The 16,410-nt window shown below is 61.3% G+C and overlaps 1 protein-coding gene across 2 annotated transcripts in view; it reads left to right on the top strand.

The window, feature by feature from the left end:
* Nucleotides 1–16,410, top strand: part of NFAM1 (NFAT activating protein with ITAM motif 1) — a 34,301-nt gene that overhangs the window by 9,466 nt on the left and 8,425 nt on the right. For both annotated transcript variants that reach the window (XM_058308874.2, XM_004469540.5), the window contains exons 2-4: nt 3,856–4,185; nt 5,751–5,863; nt 13,262–13,360. In XM_058308874.2, coding sequence (XP_058164857.1) covers nt 3,856–4,185; nt 5,751–5,863; nt 13,262–13,360 — 542 coding nt within the window. The remainder of the gene's footprint in view (nt 1–3,855; nt 4,186–5,750; nt 5,864–13,261; nt 13,361–16,410) is intronic.

Raw genomic sequence — 16,410 nt, 5'->3', positions numbered from 1 at the left:
GGCACGGGAATCTGTGTTTCTTTTTGTTGCGTCATCTTGTTGTGTCAGTTCTCCGTGTGTGCGGCACCATTCCTGGGCAGGCTGCACTTTCTTTCGCACTGGGCGGCTCTCCTTACGGGGCACGTTCCTTGAATGTGGGGCTCCCCTACGTGGGGGACAGCCCTGCATAGTAGGGCACTCCTTGCGCGCATCAACACTGTGCATGGGCCAGCTCCACACAGGTCAAGGAGGCCCGGGGTTTGAACCGTGGACCTCCCATGTGGTAGGCAGATGCCCTAACCACTGGGCCAAGTCCACTTCCCAGAATCCTAGTTCTGTTCACCTCTCCAGTCCCAGGAAGGAGCAGCCAAATGCTGAACTCGACTAATGGTAAAGTCTTTCCAGGCTCCATCTGGGCGGGTGAGAGAGGGGGTGGGTGGGAGGGGCCCTTCTCTCGTTCCCACCTTGGACTCCCCAGGGGCAGCAGGTGGGAAGTGCGGCCAGGGGGCCTCCCAGCCCAGCCTCGCAGGGTTAGCGCCTCAGATGGCCTCTCTCAGGGCACCTCCAGGGGTCCTGCAAGAGCCACGCCCGACACCTTCAACGCCTTCATGTTGACACAGCTCCCGAGGTCTGGCTCCCTCCCCAGCCTCAGTGTATCAGTTAGCCAAAGGGGTGCCGATGCAAAATACCAGGACTCGGTTGCCTTTTACAAGGGGCGTTTGGGGTAGGAGGTTACATTACCAGGCCACGAAGCAGAAGGTACTTCCCTCCCCAGGGTCTGCTGCCACATGTTGGGGCAAGACGGCTGCCGGGTCTGCCAGGGCTCAGGCTTCCCAGTTCCTCTCTCATCAGCACACCCCAGCCGGGGCATGGCTGCCCCCACCGCCCCTCCCCACCCCAGCCCCAGGCTCCCTCTGCCCCCCATCCTGTTAGACTGGGACTGTTGCCAGGAAGGCACCCCCAGGCTTGGAAGAGGCCAGTGACCTACGCGGGGCTCCTTCCTGTCGGGGGGTACAGATGAATGCTGGCTGGGGGGAGCGCGTGGACTCGGGGTTACCGTGAACCTACCTGCTGTGTGGGGCCTCGGCTTGGGGATACTTGCCGTCAGCAGCCAAGTGGAGCACTGGGGGCCTCGTGGAGCCCCAGACACAGGAGAGCTTGGAGTGAGGGTCGGGTGACTACTGTAGTCCATGTTCTGGGGTGCTGACACCCCAATAAAAGGAAGGGGGCAGTGGAGGCAATTAGCCAATGCAGCCCAGACCCCAGATGCCTTGGCTGCAACTGCAGGCCTCCTGCCCCCTCATCTGGGGCCTGGTGGCTCCCGCTTGGCTGTCTGGACTGATTGAGCTTGTCAGATGCCACCTCATTCATCACTTTTTGGGGACAGCAGTTTCATCCGAGGTCTGCGGTTCCCGCTCCACGGCCTCCCCTGGCTGCTGCAGACCTGAGCCGGAGCCGTGCGTTTGAATGACCCTAACCCTCGGACCTTGAAATAACGAATCCCGGGAGAATGCAGAACAACACACATCTGTTTTTATGGATTTCTCCAGAAGAGTTAAGATCAGCCTGCTAGCACTAGCAGATTCCATCATTTTCTAGAATACCTAACATGGGGAGACTTTTTTTAAGTTTTTTAAAAATTTATTTCTCTGCCTTTCCCTGCCCCCTCCCCCAGTTGTCTGCTCTCTCTGTCCATTTGCTGTGTGTTCTGTGTCCACTTGCATTTCTTGTCAGATCTGTGTGTGCAGCCCCACTCCTGGGTGGGCTGCACATTTTCGTGCGGGGCAGCTCTCCTTACGGGGCGCACTCCTTGCACGTGGGGCTCCCCTACGCAGGGGACACCCCTGCGTGGCGCGGCACTCCTTGCTCGCATCAGCACCAGCTCCACGCGGCCTGGGGTTTGAACCTTGGACCTCCCATGTGGTAGGCGGACACACTAACCACTGGGCCAAATCCGCTTCCCCATGGGGAGACCTTTGAAAGAAATGGAGACGTGTCTTCCTGCCAGAATAAACAGGAAGGTGGCTCTGTGGGGCCGGCAGGGCGTCCAGCCTCGCACTGCCCTGGAGTAGCCCCTGGAGGCCACCGAGGCTTGAAGCCACACGTGGGGAGGGAGCCCTGGGAAGGACCTGGTCCAGACCTCCCATGAGGGGACACGGTCCCTGAGGGCTGCTGGCACTGCGAGGGCAGAGAGGGAGCTGGGCAAGCGGCTCCCACGCCGCACTCAGGAAGAGCTGGCCAGGCAAGGAGCTGCGGGAAGGTGTCCGGGGCAGGGGGGCACAGAGCAGAGGTCGGCGGGGGCGGGGACGCGGGCCGTCTGCTCTGATCCCCTCTTGTTGTTTCCAGTCCGCCTTCCCCACCGCGGCGCCCCCGCCCGCCCTGCCACATCTCAGACCCACCTCAGCCCTGGTCAGTGCTCTTTGTTTTATTAGAAAACGAATATGGCGTTAGTATTACTTAAAAAAAAAAAATCCGTATGGTGGCGTCCAGCGATGTGGCGCGCTTGTGAAATGCCCTCCTGTTCTGTCCGCCAGGGGTGAGTCCAGGGAGGGGGCCTGGGCATGCTCCTTCAGCCCCACCCACGACCACCCAGGTGAGTCCACACATGGGCCTCGAGCCCCTGGACGGGTCGGTGTCTTCAGCTCTTTGCAGGAGGGCGGCGTCTCTTTAGTGATTCCATGGGCAGCTCGGAGTCCCGGGGTTAGGCAGCACAGGGGGGCCAGCGCCACCCTGTCCCCGCATCTGCCCGTGACAGAGCTACCCTTTCGGGGGCTTCCGCTCAGGGCTGAGCAAATGAGCTCTTGGAGGAGACCAGCCTGGCCTCCCGCCAGCCCCGGGGGTCCCCGCAGGCAGGGGGCCCACGCCTTGCCCTCCCCAACCAAATTAATCTTGCCTCTCCTCTAAGCGTCTCAGACGTGCTCCCGGAGAACAGCTCGGCCTGCGTGCACTTGGCCGCGCGCTGCCGAGCTCAATTTCCAATTGCCTGCTGCTGGAAGAGGCTGGGGACTCCAGGAAGGTGGGAAGCCACCTGGGGCTCGAGCAGGCTCACGGCTGGGGGAGGGAGTGGCGGCTGCTTGGCCAGGTCCAGAATCTTCTCGGGGCATGCAGGAGGGGCCAGAGGCCCAGCCGGGCAGGGCTGCTGCTTTGGGGGGTTTTGACCTGGTTTCTGATGGGTGAGAGCAGGGGTGGCTTCTGCTTAGCCGCCTTGGGAGGGTCATCAAACATCACGGATAAAACAGCCTCGTGGGACCATCTCTGCTTTGCTGGAAATCTTGCTCTCAGGAGCATTGCCTCTTGCCTAAAAACTAGAAAATTCCTCTCCGAGCGCAGATTCAGAGAACGGTGTGTCTCTGCTGAGGACTGGTGCCTCTTTCTAGGGGACAGAGGAAGCCATGGGCAAGCCTGCCTCCCACTTTGCGTCTACTGCTAGGAAGCTCATGGGTAGCTTTACTTTGTCTCCCTGTCCACGCTTCCCTTCTTATCTGCCCCTAGTTTTTGGTCTTCTCATAGCCTTGTGTTACCCAAGGTGGCTTCTTGGCCTTCGGGAGAGAGAGCAGTTTGGAGGGTCATTCTGGCGTCTCCCAGACCCAGGCTGGGTTTCAGCACCAGCCCACACTTGCTGAGGGATCAGGAGCATACATCTGCGCCTCCCTGACCCTCAGGCTCTTTTTCTCTGTAAAATGGGGCTCTTCCCAGTCAGTCCCTGCCCTGGGTGTGTCAGGAGTTATGGTGTCATGCCGTGCAAAGCCTCTGGCAGCACCCCTGGTACACGGCGAGCACTCAGGGACACCACTATGGCCCTCACTGGGAGGCAGGTGTGACCAGGCGTCTCCAAGAGTGACCTGCCTGCCACTCTCTCCCTTTCCTTCCCTGCAGGAGGGCAGACGGTGACCCACATTGGCACCCCCATTATGGTCTCCCTGGCCAAAAATCCCGTTTCCTTCAGCTGCAGAATCACCTACAAGTACATCCCAGAATTCCAGAAATTCAGTGTCGCCTACTTCCACGTGAACCTCCAGGGCCAGAGAAGCGCCGAGCAGCATGTTGACTTCCAGCCCGGGCCGGGCACAGCGAACCAGACCCACACCGTGGATTGCCGGGTCACGCCCCCGCTGCCCGACGAGTCCGCCACCGGCACCTACTACTGCTCCGTGCGCTGGCCGCGGCTGACGGCGACCGGCGACGGCACCTTCATCCTGGTCAGAGGTGAGCCTTCCTCCGCGGCCGCCCTGCGCGGAAGGCCCAGGGGGTTCAACCAGCAGGGTTTGGGGCCCGGGATCTGGAGTGGGGATCGGTTTGCCTCACCTCCAGCTTCGGCAAGCCAGAAAGGAGTGGCCATAGCAGCTGCCGGCAGGCCCATGCGCCGAGGTGTCCCCCTTTTGTGGGAAGGACAGAGGTGTGGAGGCAGGAGGCCTGGGGTGTGATCTGGCAGGTCCCAGTGTCCCATGGCAAAATGGGGGGTGGAGGTGTGCAGAATCAGGTGTGTGCACGTGGGGGGGCGCGCGGGGGTGCAAGCGTCCAGCTCATAGAATGAGCCCATCACCTACGCCCCGGGTCAGCTGGCCGCGGCCACCGCAGCACAGGGCCGGGAGCAGTTCTGGAGGGCAGACGAGGGAAATCAAGGCGCCGGCAGGGCCGGGCTCGCTGGCAGGAGCTCGCTGGTGATCCCTGGCCTGCTTTGGCTGGGCCATAACCCAAGCCGCCTCCACCACGCGGCTGTCCTCTCCGTCTCTCCTATTGGCTGTGTCTAAAGTTCCTCTTCTAACAAGGACACCAGTCACATCAGATCAGGGCAGACCCTAACCCAGTTTGGCCTGAACTAGTAACACCTGCAAAGACCCTGTTTGCAATCAGGATCACACTCATGACACCTAGGTTGTGACCGAGACCTATCTTTTGGGGGGACACAGTTCAACCCATAGCACCGTGATGCTCTGACCTGCCCCAGAGTTCCCACGGGAAGGAGCTGGGGGCTTCGGAATCCTGTTCAGACCCTGGTCCTGCTGCTCCCCGGGGGGTGACCTTGGGCCTGGTCTTCATGGCCATGACCTGCCGGTCAAGGGCTTCCACGCGGATGAAATGAGGTCCTGCATGGCAGGGCTGGTGCCTGGCAACAGGAAGTGCTCAATGCAGCAGACGCTGGTGTGCCTGGCATGTGGTTGGGTGGATGGATAGATGAATGGACAGATGGGTGATGGATGCATGGTGGATGGAAGATGGATGGATGGACAGATGGACAGGAGGATGGAGGATGGCTGGAGGGTGCAGGGGAAGGTGGATGACTGTGCCCTACGCTTACCTCTGGTGCAAGCCAGCTTCCTGCCCCATCTCCTTCAGCCCTCGCCACACACCCCCAAGAAGTAGATAATAATTACCACCATCTCACAAATGGAAAAGAGGAGGCCCTGAGCGGTGACTCCCCCAGGGGCCCACAAGCAGCTCTCAGTGGAGCCAGTTCACCAGGGGCGGTAGGCGGGGCCACTAGCGGAGCAAAGGTGACGTCTCTGCCCTTACAGAGCACCGAGGCAGGAAACTTAACTGGGAGGCTTAGCCGCCGCTAGCCAGCGCATGCGCACAGAGGACCTGCGTGAGGGCGGGGCCTGGGGAGCCCAGTGGGGCAGGGGTCCCTGTGGGGCAGAGGTCCCTGTGGGGGAGGGGTAAGTGGGGTCCTGGGTAAAGGAGAATGGAGGGATCGGGGCCTGGGGCTGGTGGGGGTGGGGGTGGGTGCTCTTGGGGAACTAACCCTTCTGCTTCCCTGCCCCTCCCCCTAGACGTCGGGTACCGAGAGCCCCCCCTGGCTCCCACGAAGCAGCTGCTCTTTGGCTTCACGGGCCTCCTGGCCGGCCTGAGTGTCCTGGGCACCGCCTTGCTGATCTGGAAGAAGGTACGCGGGGCAGGGCGCGGCCACACGGCAGAGCAAGGCCGCCACCGCGCACACGCCGCCCCCGGGGGGAGCCTCGAGAGGCCCAGGGGCTGCCCGCACCGCAGTGCGGCTCCGTGGGCCTGGGAGAGGCGGGCTCCTCGCAGCCCCTGGCTGGGGGCACCGCCCCGGCACCCGCCCCCACGGCTCACGGGCTCTGGGCCTGGCCGCAGCCTGGCTCCTCCAGGACCTTTGGATCTTGGTCCCCGAAAATCAGGTTTTGCAGCCTTTTCCGGGTCCCAGGCTCTCTTGCTTACCATTTCAAGGACCGGTGACCTGGATTTTCTTGATCCCAGGACCCTGGAGGAAAGATGCATATCCTGGGAGCCACCAGGTCACCAGGTGCCATTTCTGAGGGAGTTTTCTTCCCACTTTACAGCCGTGAAGTGAGGCTCGGGGAGGCTGTGACCTGCCCAAGGTCCCACAGCGAGCAAGTGGCACGTCAGGGCTGGCGTGCAGGCTGACTGGCAGTTGGGTCCAGCGCTCGGCCGGGCCCCTCCTGCTCGTGCTCTGGGTGCGTCCCCAGGCAGGGGTGAATCCCTTCCGGTGCTCCCCTAACCTCAGCACGGCCCGGCCTGCAGCTTCTCGTCCCACGCGCCTCCCCCAGGCAGGGGGTCTCGTTCACGGCCTCTGGGCCCGGCTCGGCGCGGGGGCTCAGGGAAGGTGGAAGGCGGTGGTCCCGGTGGCCGGGCTCCGGGGGGCAAAGGCGGCTGCTCGGGGCCCCAGGATGGATTGTGGACCCGCCGTCCCCACTGCCCGAAGGCTGCCCACACCCTCTGGGAGCCAGTTCTTCGTGGCCCCCCTACCCACACCTGGGGAACAGCTCGGTCTGCAAAGGCTGGGGTCTCCCCAGGTCAGGGAAGGCTCAGCCCCAGCACCCAAAGGACCCCACCCCTCTTTACACCCAAAGACCACCCCCTTAGATGGGAATCCACGTAGTCATTCACTCCCTCAACCTGCAATTATTAAGCGCCTGCTATGTTCCAGGCTCTTTTCCAGGCCCTGGAGGTACAGCAGCGACCCACATGGCCCTAAAGGAAGCCCTGCCCTTGCCGAGTTTATGTTCTAGTTATGGGGAGTCGGGAAGTAAGTCAATAGGTGCTACGTCAGATGTAACAAGGGAGGGGTGTGGGAAACGGCAAAGCAAGAGCATAGTGAGTGAGGGAACGAGGCCTTGCTGTTTTAGACGAGATGGCCATGGAGAGTCCCCGCCCCCATGACACTCTAAAGCGAGGGAGGGAGGGAGCCAGGTGGACATCAGAGAAAAGTGTGTCCAGGAGGGAACAGTAGGTGCAGGTGCTCAGGAAGGAGCACGCTCAGAGAGTCCCAGGAACTGCCAGGAGGCCAGTGTGACAGCAGTGGGAGGGAGACTGAGATGCGCCTAGAGAGGGCAACAGGGGAATGGGCCTTGGAAGGGCTTTGCCTCTTAATCCAAGTAAGATGGGAGCGCTGGGAGGCTTAGAGGGAGGGGGGATGGCTTTGGACTTAGATTCTGAGGGACACTCTGGCTGCCATTAGGAACAGCAGGGCAGGGACACTGGTGAGGAGCTACTGCACTGGTCCAGGCAGAGGAACAGTGGCTGGGGTGGGGGTGGCTCAGTGGAGCGGGCAGTGGGGCGAGCTGCAGGTGAGGCTGGTGACGCTCTCTGCCTGCTGCAGGCCACTGTTTGCAGGTCCTTTCCCTGGGGAAAGGGACCCGGCCTGGTGCTCCTCGAGATAGGGGTCCCCCAGAGTGAGCGCCCAATGGACGTCTGTGGACGGGAAGAAGGCGTGGGCGCGGAGGCCAGAGCGCCGAGCGGGGAGGGGCCTGTCACAGCCGCCTCCGCCTCCAGGCTGGACACAGGACCACGCTTCTAGAAAAGGTCCCGAGAGAGCAGAGCATCGGCACGGCTGCCTTCTCCACCAGGAGCTTTGTGCCTCCCTGAGCCGGTGCCAGGACCCAGCCCTGGGGTCACGGCTGCTTCCTCCACCGTCGCGCCACTTCCCCTTGGCAGATGTGGGCGGGCCCGGCGCTCGTTGTCACTGGGCCTCGTCTTGGAGGGAGCCGTGGCGCGGAGCCCTGGAAGGCCGCCCCCTCGGCGGGCCCTGCGCCTCTCCCGGAGCCTGCACCGGAGGGCGCGGTGGAGAGGGCCGGGTGGGAAACACAGGGCAGGAGCCCCCCGGCCGGGACAGTGCCCAGCGCATCCCCTCCGCCGGCACCTCCCGAGCACCTCCCGGGCCTCGGCTGCCGCTTCCTGCCTGTGCTCTCCCCTGCCCACCCTGAGCCCAGTAGGCCCTCTCCTGACTGGCGTGCCCCTCGGGGAGCCCCTGTCAACGGCTACCAGGTCCTGGAAGCGGAACTCGACTGGCAGTGGAAACCGCCCTGCGGGCAGGGGGCGCGGGGGCCCGGGCTCCTGTAAGTGGGGAGGAAGGGGGGCGGGCGAGGGCTGGGCCCGGCCGGGGCGCCATCTTGACCCCGCGCCTCCATGCCCTTGCTGAGCCACCTGGACGCCTGCTCTGAAAATGGGGTCCCGATGGCTAAATCCCCTGGACCCAGGACCAGCAGGCGGCAGGGAGGCCCAGCGGGGCAGCCTGGCTCTGACTCCCGCCCGCCTCGCCGCCTCCCATCCTTTGGAAATACCTGCGGCGTCCAGTGCGGGCCGGGCTCGGGGCTGAGCGGCGGGGGGCGTGCAAGCAGGTGAGCCCGCCTCCCCGCCCAGCCCGCGGAGCCTCGGGTGCTCCTCTGGAAACGAGCCTGAGGACAAACCCTAGTGGGACTGGCGGCGTTTGCCGCTGCTAGCTGGACCGCACGGGAGGGGCGTTGCACTGGAGAAGGTTCCGGCCGCCTTCGCCCCACGTGGGCCCACTGCGTTTAAAGTAGCCCCAGCCGGACCGGAATTCGGGAGGTGGGCCCTGTGGAAGCACCTGAGTTGGGCGGCACAGGTGGCCCTTCCCTTCCCGGACCAGCAGAGGCTTGACCGAGAGCTGAGCATGGCGCACGTGTACAGGGGCCAGATGGCAGGACAGGTGACCAGATGGCAGGACAGGCGGCCAGCTTGGGGGTGGCAGGGAGGGACCCCAGCGAGCCTGGAGAAAGGGCAGCACCTGTGAGCGTGAGGGCGGGGTCCTGTGGGCAGCCAGCAGGGAAGCCACTGGAAAGAGCCAGCGGTGGGGGCTGCCCGGAGGGGCCGTGGAATGCGGAGTGACGGTTGGAGCAGCCGGATGGGTGACCCTCGGGCACTGGACACACATGCAGGCGGCCTCTGGCAGGGCCTCAGCCTCGCCCTGTGCCATTCCCAAGCCCCCATGGCTGGCTGCTTCTTGTCTTTCTGGACCCATTCCAGTGTCCCCTCCCTGGGCCCCTGACCCCTGGACCCCCAGCTGGCCTCCTCTGCCCCTGCCCACCCCCACCCATCTGGCTGGGCCTCCTGACTCCCCTCTGGCACGGCCACACCTGTCCCCTTGCTCACCCAAATCAACGTTTGCTGCAGGGCTCTCCAATCCACAGAGCCCATTCAGGCCCACTGAGAAATGCATTCATGCATCCCACGAACAGACATTAACTGAGCACCTACTATGTGCCAGCCCTGTCCTGGAGACTGGGCCTGCAGAGGGAACCCAGCAGAAAAAAATCCCACTGGCTGGTGGGGAGGCTGACCCTCAAACAGCTGAGACATGCTACAAAAAAGGAAGAAGCTGTGCATACCTTAAGAGTGCAGACTGGGGGCCAGAGTTCAAAGCCTAGCTCTGCCACTTACTCGGGCAGGGTGCTTATCTGTGCCTCAGTTTCCCCATCTGTAAAATGGGGGTGATAAGAAGAGGACCTGCATCATGGGGTTGCTGGGAGGAGTGGAGGGGCAGGTGCAGGCACAGAGCAGAGCCCCAGGGCAGCTGGAGCCATCTAGAAGCTGGAGGTGACAGGCCTCCCCCGCAGGCTCCCACATGGCTTGAGGGTCGAGGCTGGCCCCCTGGGGCAGGTGCCTCCTGACGCTCAGGCTCACTGTCCACCCTCACCCTCTCCCGGCATCTGACCCAGCAAGTGTCCCTCCGGGATGGCCTATGTCCTTCCCTCGGTTGCGGGACCCCACTCCCTCCCGGGTTGCGTCCCACCCCATGGGCGGCCCTCTGCCGGGTCCCCCTCCTCTTGGTGGCCTCCAAACGTTGGCACAGCCCAGGCTTTGTCTACACTCCCGTGACCGCCCTGCTCCCTGGGGCGCTGAGTCCCCTCCATCCACCGAGGACGCCGCCCGACCCCTCCCCGAGCTCCAGGGCACAGGTCCAGGGCACGACCCCTCTGCGCGGGGCCTCGGGCATCTCCACCAAATGTGCCCAGAGCAGCCCTCTTAGGTCCCCCAAATCTGCTCCTCCCAAGACTTCCCCGTCGGCCGATGGGGCCACCCCTAGATCCGCCAGGGCCCAGCCCCTTCCCGCCTTCCCCCTCCCCACCCCGGGCAGAGCTCCAGCGCCCCGCCTGGGATCCCGAGCTCCCTGCTTCCCCGCTGCCACCCCTACACTCGCCTGTGTGTCTAGGCCATCTCTCAGCCCAGAGCGAAAGCGCTGCAGGGCAGGGGCTTGGCGTCCCCAGGACCCAGAGAGCCTGACACCCAGTAGGTGCCTGTGGAAGGGATGATGGGATAAACGAACGCCGAGACCTAGATGCCGCCAGGATGTGGCAAGACAGGCTTCGTTCCCCATTTGATGGAGGAGGAAACAGCTCGGGCTGGCACCACTGATGAGTGCAGAGCTGGGTCTCGGGCCGGATCTGGTGACGCCCTGCCCGCCGATGCCTGCTGGGAGAAGCCACGCGGCACGGTTAATGCATCTGAGAATCACAACAGAACGGGCAAATGCTGGTGGCCGAGGACGGTGCACCCCGGCTGGGGCGAGGCTGGCTCCACGGCTCTTGGCACGCTGCTCCAACGCCCTCAGACTTGCTTTCTTTGCATTGACTTTTCTGACCAAGGATTTCATGTCTGCAAGGCAAGGGGCCTTGGGAGCAAAAAGAGAAGGCGTCCACAGCCCACCTGGGCTCCTCCAAGACAGAGCCCCGGACAAAATGGACCCCCTGCCCGGCCAGGCGGCAGCTCGTCACCCCTGGAGGGCCCCGGCCCTCCTGGAGGTCCCGTGCCTTCTCCTCCAGCGCTGTCCATCCATCCCAGGGCAGGGAGGGAGCCTTGTAAAATGCAGAGCACCCGCCTCCCCGGGATAAGCCCCTGTGGCACCGGCCTCTGGGGGCCCAGCCCTCACCGGTCTCCCTGGCCGCGTCACCTTCATGGCTGTCACGCCGCGTCCGGCCTGGCCAGTCCATCCCGCCACGGGTCCCGGCGGGTCAGGGTGCTCCTGCCCCTGTGCTGCTCCGGGTGCTGGACCCTCTCTCTGCCTGGGACTCCGGGAGCTTGGGGTCCCCTCCCCGGCTTCAGGAGACAAGGGCAGCCCCGGAAGTCGGCCACCGCCCCCTCCCAGGACCCCACAGCAGCACCAGCTCCCTGGGGACCCCACCCGGCTCCCGGAACAGGCTCCTTAGTCGCCGTGGAACCCTCGGTGCCTGCCCGGGCCTGGCACCTGGGAAGGCTGGTGCGTGTGGCCGGCTGCTGCCCTCCTGCGGCCAGGCTCCCGGTCTTCCAGCCCCCCGTGGTCCAGAGCTGGGCTCGGGCCCACCTCCCAGCTGCCGCCTGTGGGCTCACACCCTCCCTCGGCAGCAGCCAGCCAGGCTGGTGGGAGGCGAGCTGGGTGGGCCTCGGCCTCTGGCTCACGGGTCCCCCCAAGAAGCAGAGAGTGTGGGGCAGGCAGCCCTGGACTCGGGTTCAGTCCAAGGGCAGCCGTTTACTATTTGGGCCAGCAGCAGCGTCCCTCTCTGTTCAATGGGCAATTCCGTGCCCACCACCTCGGGCTATTACCAGAATTAAACGAAGGGAGGAAAAAAAATCCCAGAGGTCTTCGTCAACTCTAAAGCACCGCAGATGCCAGCAGCTATCTAAGTGGGTCTTTGAGACATAAGCATTCAAACAAAAAGAGGAGCGGAAGCTCCAGGCACTGCTGGAGCAGACCCGGGTTCAGATCCTGCTGTGTGGTCTCGGGCGAGTTGCCTGCCCTCCCTGAGCCTCGGCTTCCTCCTGCGTAGAGCAGACCAGGAGGTCGGGCAGGTAACTGCGTAGAGCAGACCCAGGAGGTAGGGCTCAGAGCTGCACCTGGCCCCCAGGGAGGCGCCATCGTCGAGCCATCGAGGTTCCATGGTGGGGGTGGCGCCGGCTCCTGCCGGAGAGAGAGTGAAGTAGCTCTCGAGAGCTAATCCCGGAGTAAATGGGCTGGGGATTGGCCGGCGGCCAGGGTTTTTAATTAGCTCTTGCCCGAGATGAGGCTGTGCTGCTGGCAGTGTGGTGCCCGGGCGAGGGGGGCCAGGCGGCCTCCCTGTGCCATGGGAAGGCGGGCCTGGCTGCCCGAGCCCCTCGCCTTCCCAGCGGGCCGCCCCCTGCCCCGTGACTGCTTGGCACGGCAGCCCACGCGGGCACCCCGAAACCGAGGTGTGCTCCCGGGGCGAAGCCCTTGGCGGCTGCCCATGGCCCACCCTCTGCAGGAGGCCGTCCCGGTCCCCCCCAGGCAGGGCCGCCCCTCTCGGGCCACACCAGCCTTCCTTCAGCCCCTCAGGACCTGCCCGGCGCTCTCTCCTCCCCCTCCGCGAGCCTGCTCCTTCCCGGCCTTCCCGCGGGGTGAGGGGTGCCCGGCGCCCGGTGCCCGGGCCTGCCCACCGGCTCACCTGCCAGGGCTTCCTAGGGCTGCCGGTTTCATCACCCGGCTCCCCGCCTGACTCTCACACGGCAGGAGGCCCGGGGAGGTGCCCAGCGCCTCACGCTGCCCGGCTGACACACGCGCTTTGGCCGAGCGAAGCCTCCCGGGGGCTGTCGGTGAGCCGGGCACCCACCCAGCCGTCCCTCTCCGTCTGCGGCCATCTCCTGGGGACAGTTATTGCTGAAGAAAGGGAGGCCCAGGGAGGGGAGGTGGCCGCAGAGCCCTGGGGGGCACAGCCGGGCAGGACACCGGTCTGGCCGGCGCCAGCTCAGGGCCCACCCACGGCGGTCGGCTCCGGAGCCCGGGGCCCGGGGCCCTGCCAAGCTGGCACCCAGCCCTGCCGCTCCCTCTGCCCCCGAGCCAGGCGCTCTGCCGGCAGGTGAAGCCTCGAGCCATCGCGCCCCGCGTCTCCAGGCCGAGGGGTGGGTCGCTGTGGGGCGCGGAGGTGGTTGCCTCATTTCCCGCAGGGGGTGGGGTGCTGAGCGATGTATTTCCGTGTGGCCTGATGGCAGTTTGTCACACTTTCCCCTGGTGGGGACCATGAAGGGAGGGAGACAGGGATCCCCTCATCCCCAGCCCTGACCTCTCTCCCCACAGAAAGGGATGCGGAGTCCAGGGAAGCCCCCTGCGCGGGAGAGCCTGGACCCCAGAGCCGCCAGCCACCCTAAGCAACCTCCGGCCGAATCTGTCTACACGGTGAGTCTTGGGGCTGGGGTTCCATCAGCCTCTCCCAGGTCTGCAGGTGAGACCTCACACCGTCTGAGTCCCTGCCACTGTGGGAGCGCTCTGAGCCTCAGTTTCCCCGTGTGTAGAATGGGGACGAGAATTGCCACAAAGATGAAATAAGGTGGTGGGTGTGTGGTCCCTGGCCCTGGCAGGCACCTAAGGGTGACCTCCTGCCCCATCCCCCTCCTCGGCATGCCCCCCCCCACTTCTGAACTAGGGGAAGAGAAGGCACCGAGCTGGCGAGAGATAACAGTTCCTTCCTCTGACCCAGCGATGGCGCCCACTCATCAACCTCGTCCCGTTTTTATTGCACAAACAACATCACAGCAACAACAGAGAATCACAGAAAGAGGAAAAGTGCAGGCACCGCCCCACCCCCTGGACTCAGTGATTTTCAATTCTTCACACTCCCTGTCCCGCTTCCAGGCATTGGTTTACGTCCTTGCAAGCACAGCAGAGACGCGGGCCGGGGCCCTGTTCCCTACTCCCGTGCGTCGTGAGCATTTGCCGTCACTACACCATGTCCACAAGTCCCTGGGGGCAGTGGCTGCAGCCTTACCCCTGGCCCCGTGTGTCCACCACCCTGCCCAGTCCTTTGGATCTGCCGGTCCTTTGGCAGATACACTGATTTCAGCCCCACAAGTAGCATACTCCTTGTAGAGAAAGAATAAATACCACCCAGCGCCAGCTGGGGTCTCAGCCCCGTGAGATGGGACCCTCCGCAGCACCTGGGAGGTGTGCCCTCTGGTGCTAGGATTCTGCCTGTCCCTGCTGGCACTGTCTCTGGCCCCACCACCTTGACGCACGTGCGAAACCCTTCACACGGGTAGCCCTCCCTTGACTGCCCCAAACCCCAGGCAGAGGGCAAGGAGAGGACTAGAGTCAAGGGGCAGGGGGACGGGCGGACAAAGGGATGCCCTGATGCAGCGCCGACAGCTCCAAATGACGGGTCCTGCTCAAATGGCCTTCTGCCCCTTCATCCAGGGCATTTCCATCAGTCACTGATCCCCACGTGGCCCTGGAACCCCCAACTCTCGTCTCTCCCAGGAACCCATCCTGGTATGACGAGTATCCCTAAGAGGAAGTTGGGTGTCGGCTAGAGATACAAACCTTCCCTCCACCCCTCACTCTACGTGTGTGTGTATCTCAAAAAGAAGAAAATAGCCTTTATCCTAATTCCATCTTCCAAGATAAATACAAGAATACCAGCAACATTGAGTTTTCGAACTTCCAGTCTTTTTTCTATAAATAAACAGAAAAAGGCACAACATACACACATCCTCACACATACTATTTTTTCCAGTGGAGTAGGACAGCTCTTTTTTCATGTCACGCTACATCATGACCGTTTTTCCATAGGAATAAATATCCTTCTGTGAGATTATTTTAAATGGAAGAGACCCACTTTTGAATGGGACATCTTTCTCGCCTGTGTTTAGAATCTACAAGGGCTTCTGGGGAGGGTGGAGGAGGAGTCAACTGTACTGCAGGGTGGATTAGAGAGGTTTTAGGACCGGAAAGGAGAGGAGAGGGGAGGTCTCAGGACTTTGTAGCCCTTGAGGCAGATCCTCCCGGCAGGGGCTGGCCCTGGCAGGTAAGAACGACATCACCACCACCTACAGCCCGCCAGGCCCATGCTGGACCCTCACAGCCGTCAGCTCAGAAACGACAGGGCTTAGGACATAGGAGTTGCCCCGTTTTAATTTCATTTTCTAATTGTTTAGTCCTATAGATAGAAGTATAATTGTTTTTTTGTATATTTACCCTTACAGAGCATGAACTTGCTGAACTCACTCATTAAGCCTAGTAGTTTCTCTGTGAATTCCTTTGGATTTTTTACAAAACCAGTCTTGTCATCTGTGAACAATGGCAGTTTCATTTCTTTATTTCCAGTCCTACCACTTTTTATTTCTTCTCTTCTTCTTTTTCTTTTTTTCTTGCTTTATTGCACCGTCTAAGACCTCCAGTATGACAGTGGATAGGAGACCTGAGAGCAGGTCTTGTCTTGTTCCCAACCTCATGGGAAGGTTTTTTGTATTTTCTTCCTTCTACTTGCTTTGGATGGATATTTAGCTCATTGGTTTTTCTATCTTTCTTCTTTCCTAATTTATGCATCTGAGGCTATAAATTTCTTCCTAAACATGGCCTTACCTGCCTCTCACAAGTTTTGACATGCCATATTCTCACTTGTTTTCAGTTTACATTTTCCACTGAGATTTCTTCCTTGACCCATGGGTTATTTGAAAAGGTTTTGCTTAATTTTCAAATTTTTAATCATTTTCTAGTGATCTTTTCTATGTCTAGCTTAATCCCACAGTGATCAGAGAATATGCTCTGTACGACTTGAATCCTTGGAAATCTGTTGAGCCTGACTCTATGGCCCAGCTTACATTCCGTGCATACATGAAAAGAACGTGTACCACGCGTGATTGAGTGATGCTCTCTATATGTCGATTAGGTCAAGTTGTTGATCATGCTGTTCAAATGTCCCATATCCTTACTGATGTTTTCATCTGTTTTATCAGTTGCTAAGAGAAGTGACTTAACATCTGCCAGTATGATTATGGGTTTGTCTATTTCTCCCGTTAATTGTGTCAAATTTTGCTTTTTTTTTTTTTCCTTGTGGAAAGATGCTCATGATATATTATAACATGAAAAGAATTTACCCATTAAGAGCATGAATTTGGAATGGGTCAGTTTAGACCAGTATTCAAAGCCTAGCTATTTTGCTCGCTGCTACTGGAACTTTCCAATTCTTAATTCCAAAATCTGTGAAACTGGACTAGTGATAGAATATAGCTTTTTCAGCTTACCAATATGCTATGATTTCTTCCATCCATCTTAAAATCCTGATCTTGAGGGAAGCGGATGTGGCTCAGGCAATTGGGCTCCCGCCTACCATAGAGGAGGTCCCAGTTTAAATTCCCTGGGCCTCCTGGTGAGGGCGAGCTGGCCTGCGCTGTGAGCTGATGCAACAAGACGATGCAACAACAACAACAAAACAATCCTTGTCTTGAGCC

The sequence above is a fragment of the Dasypus novemcinctus genome, chromosome 12 (assembly GCF_030445035.2).
Source record: "Dasypus novemcinctus isolate mDasNov1 chromosome 12, mDasNov1.1.hap2, whole genome shotgun sequence".
NCBI lineage: Eukaryota > Metazoa > Chordata > Mammalia > Cingulata > Dasypodidae > Dasypus > Dasypus novemcinctus.
Note: the sequence above shows the minus strand (reverse complement) of the source record. Positions and strands in the feature narration are given on the sequence as shown.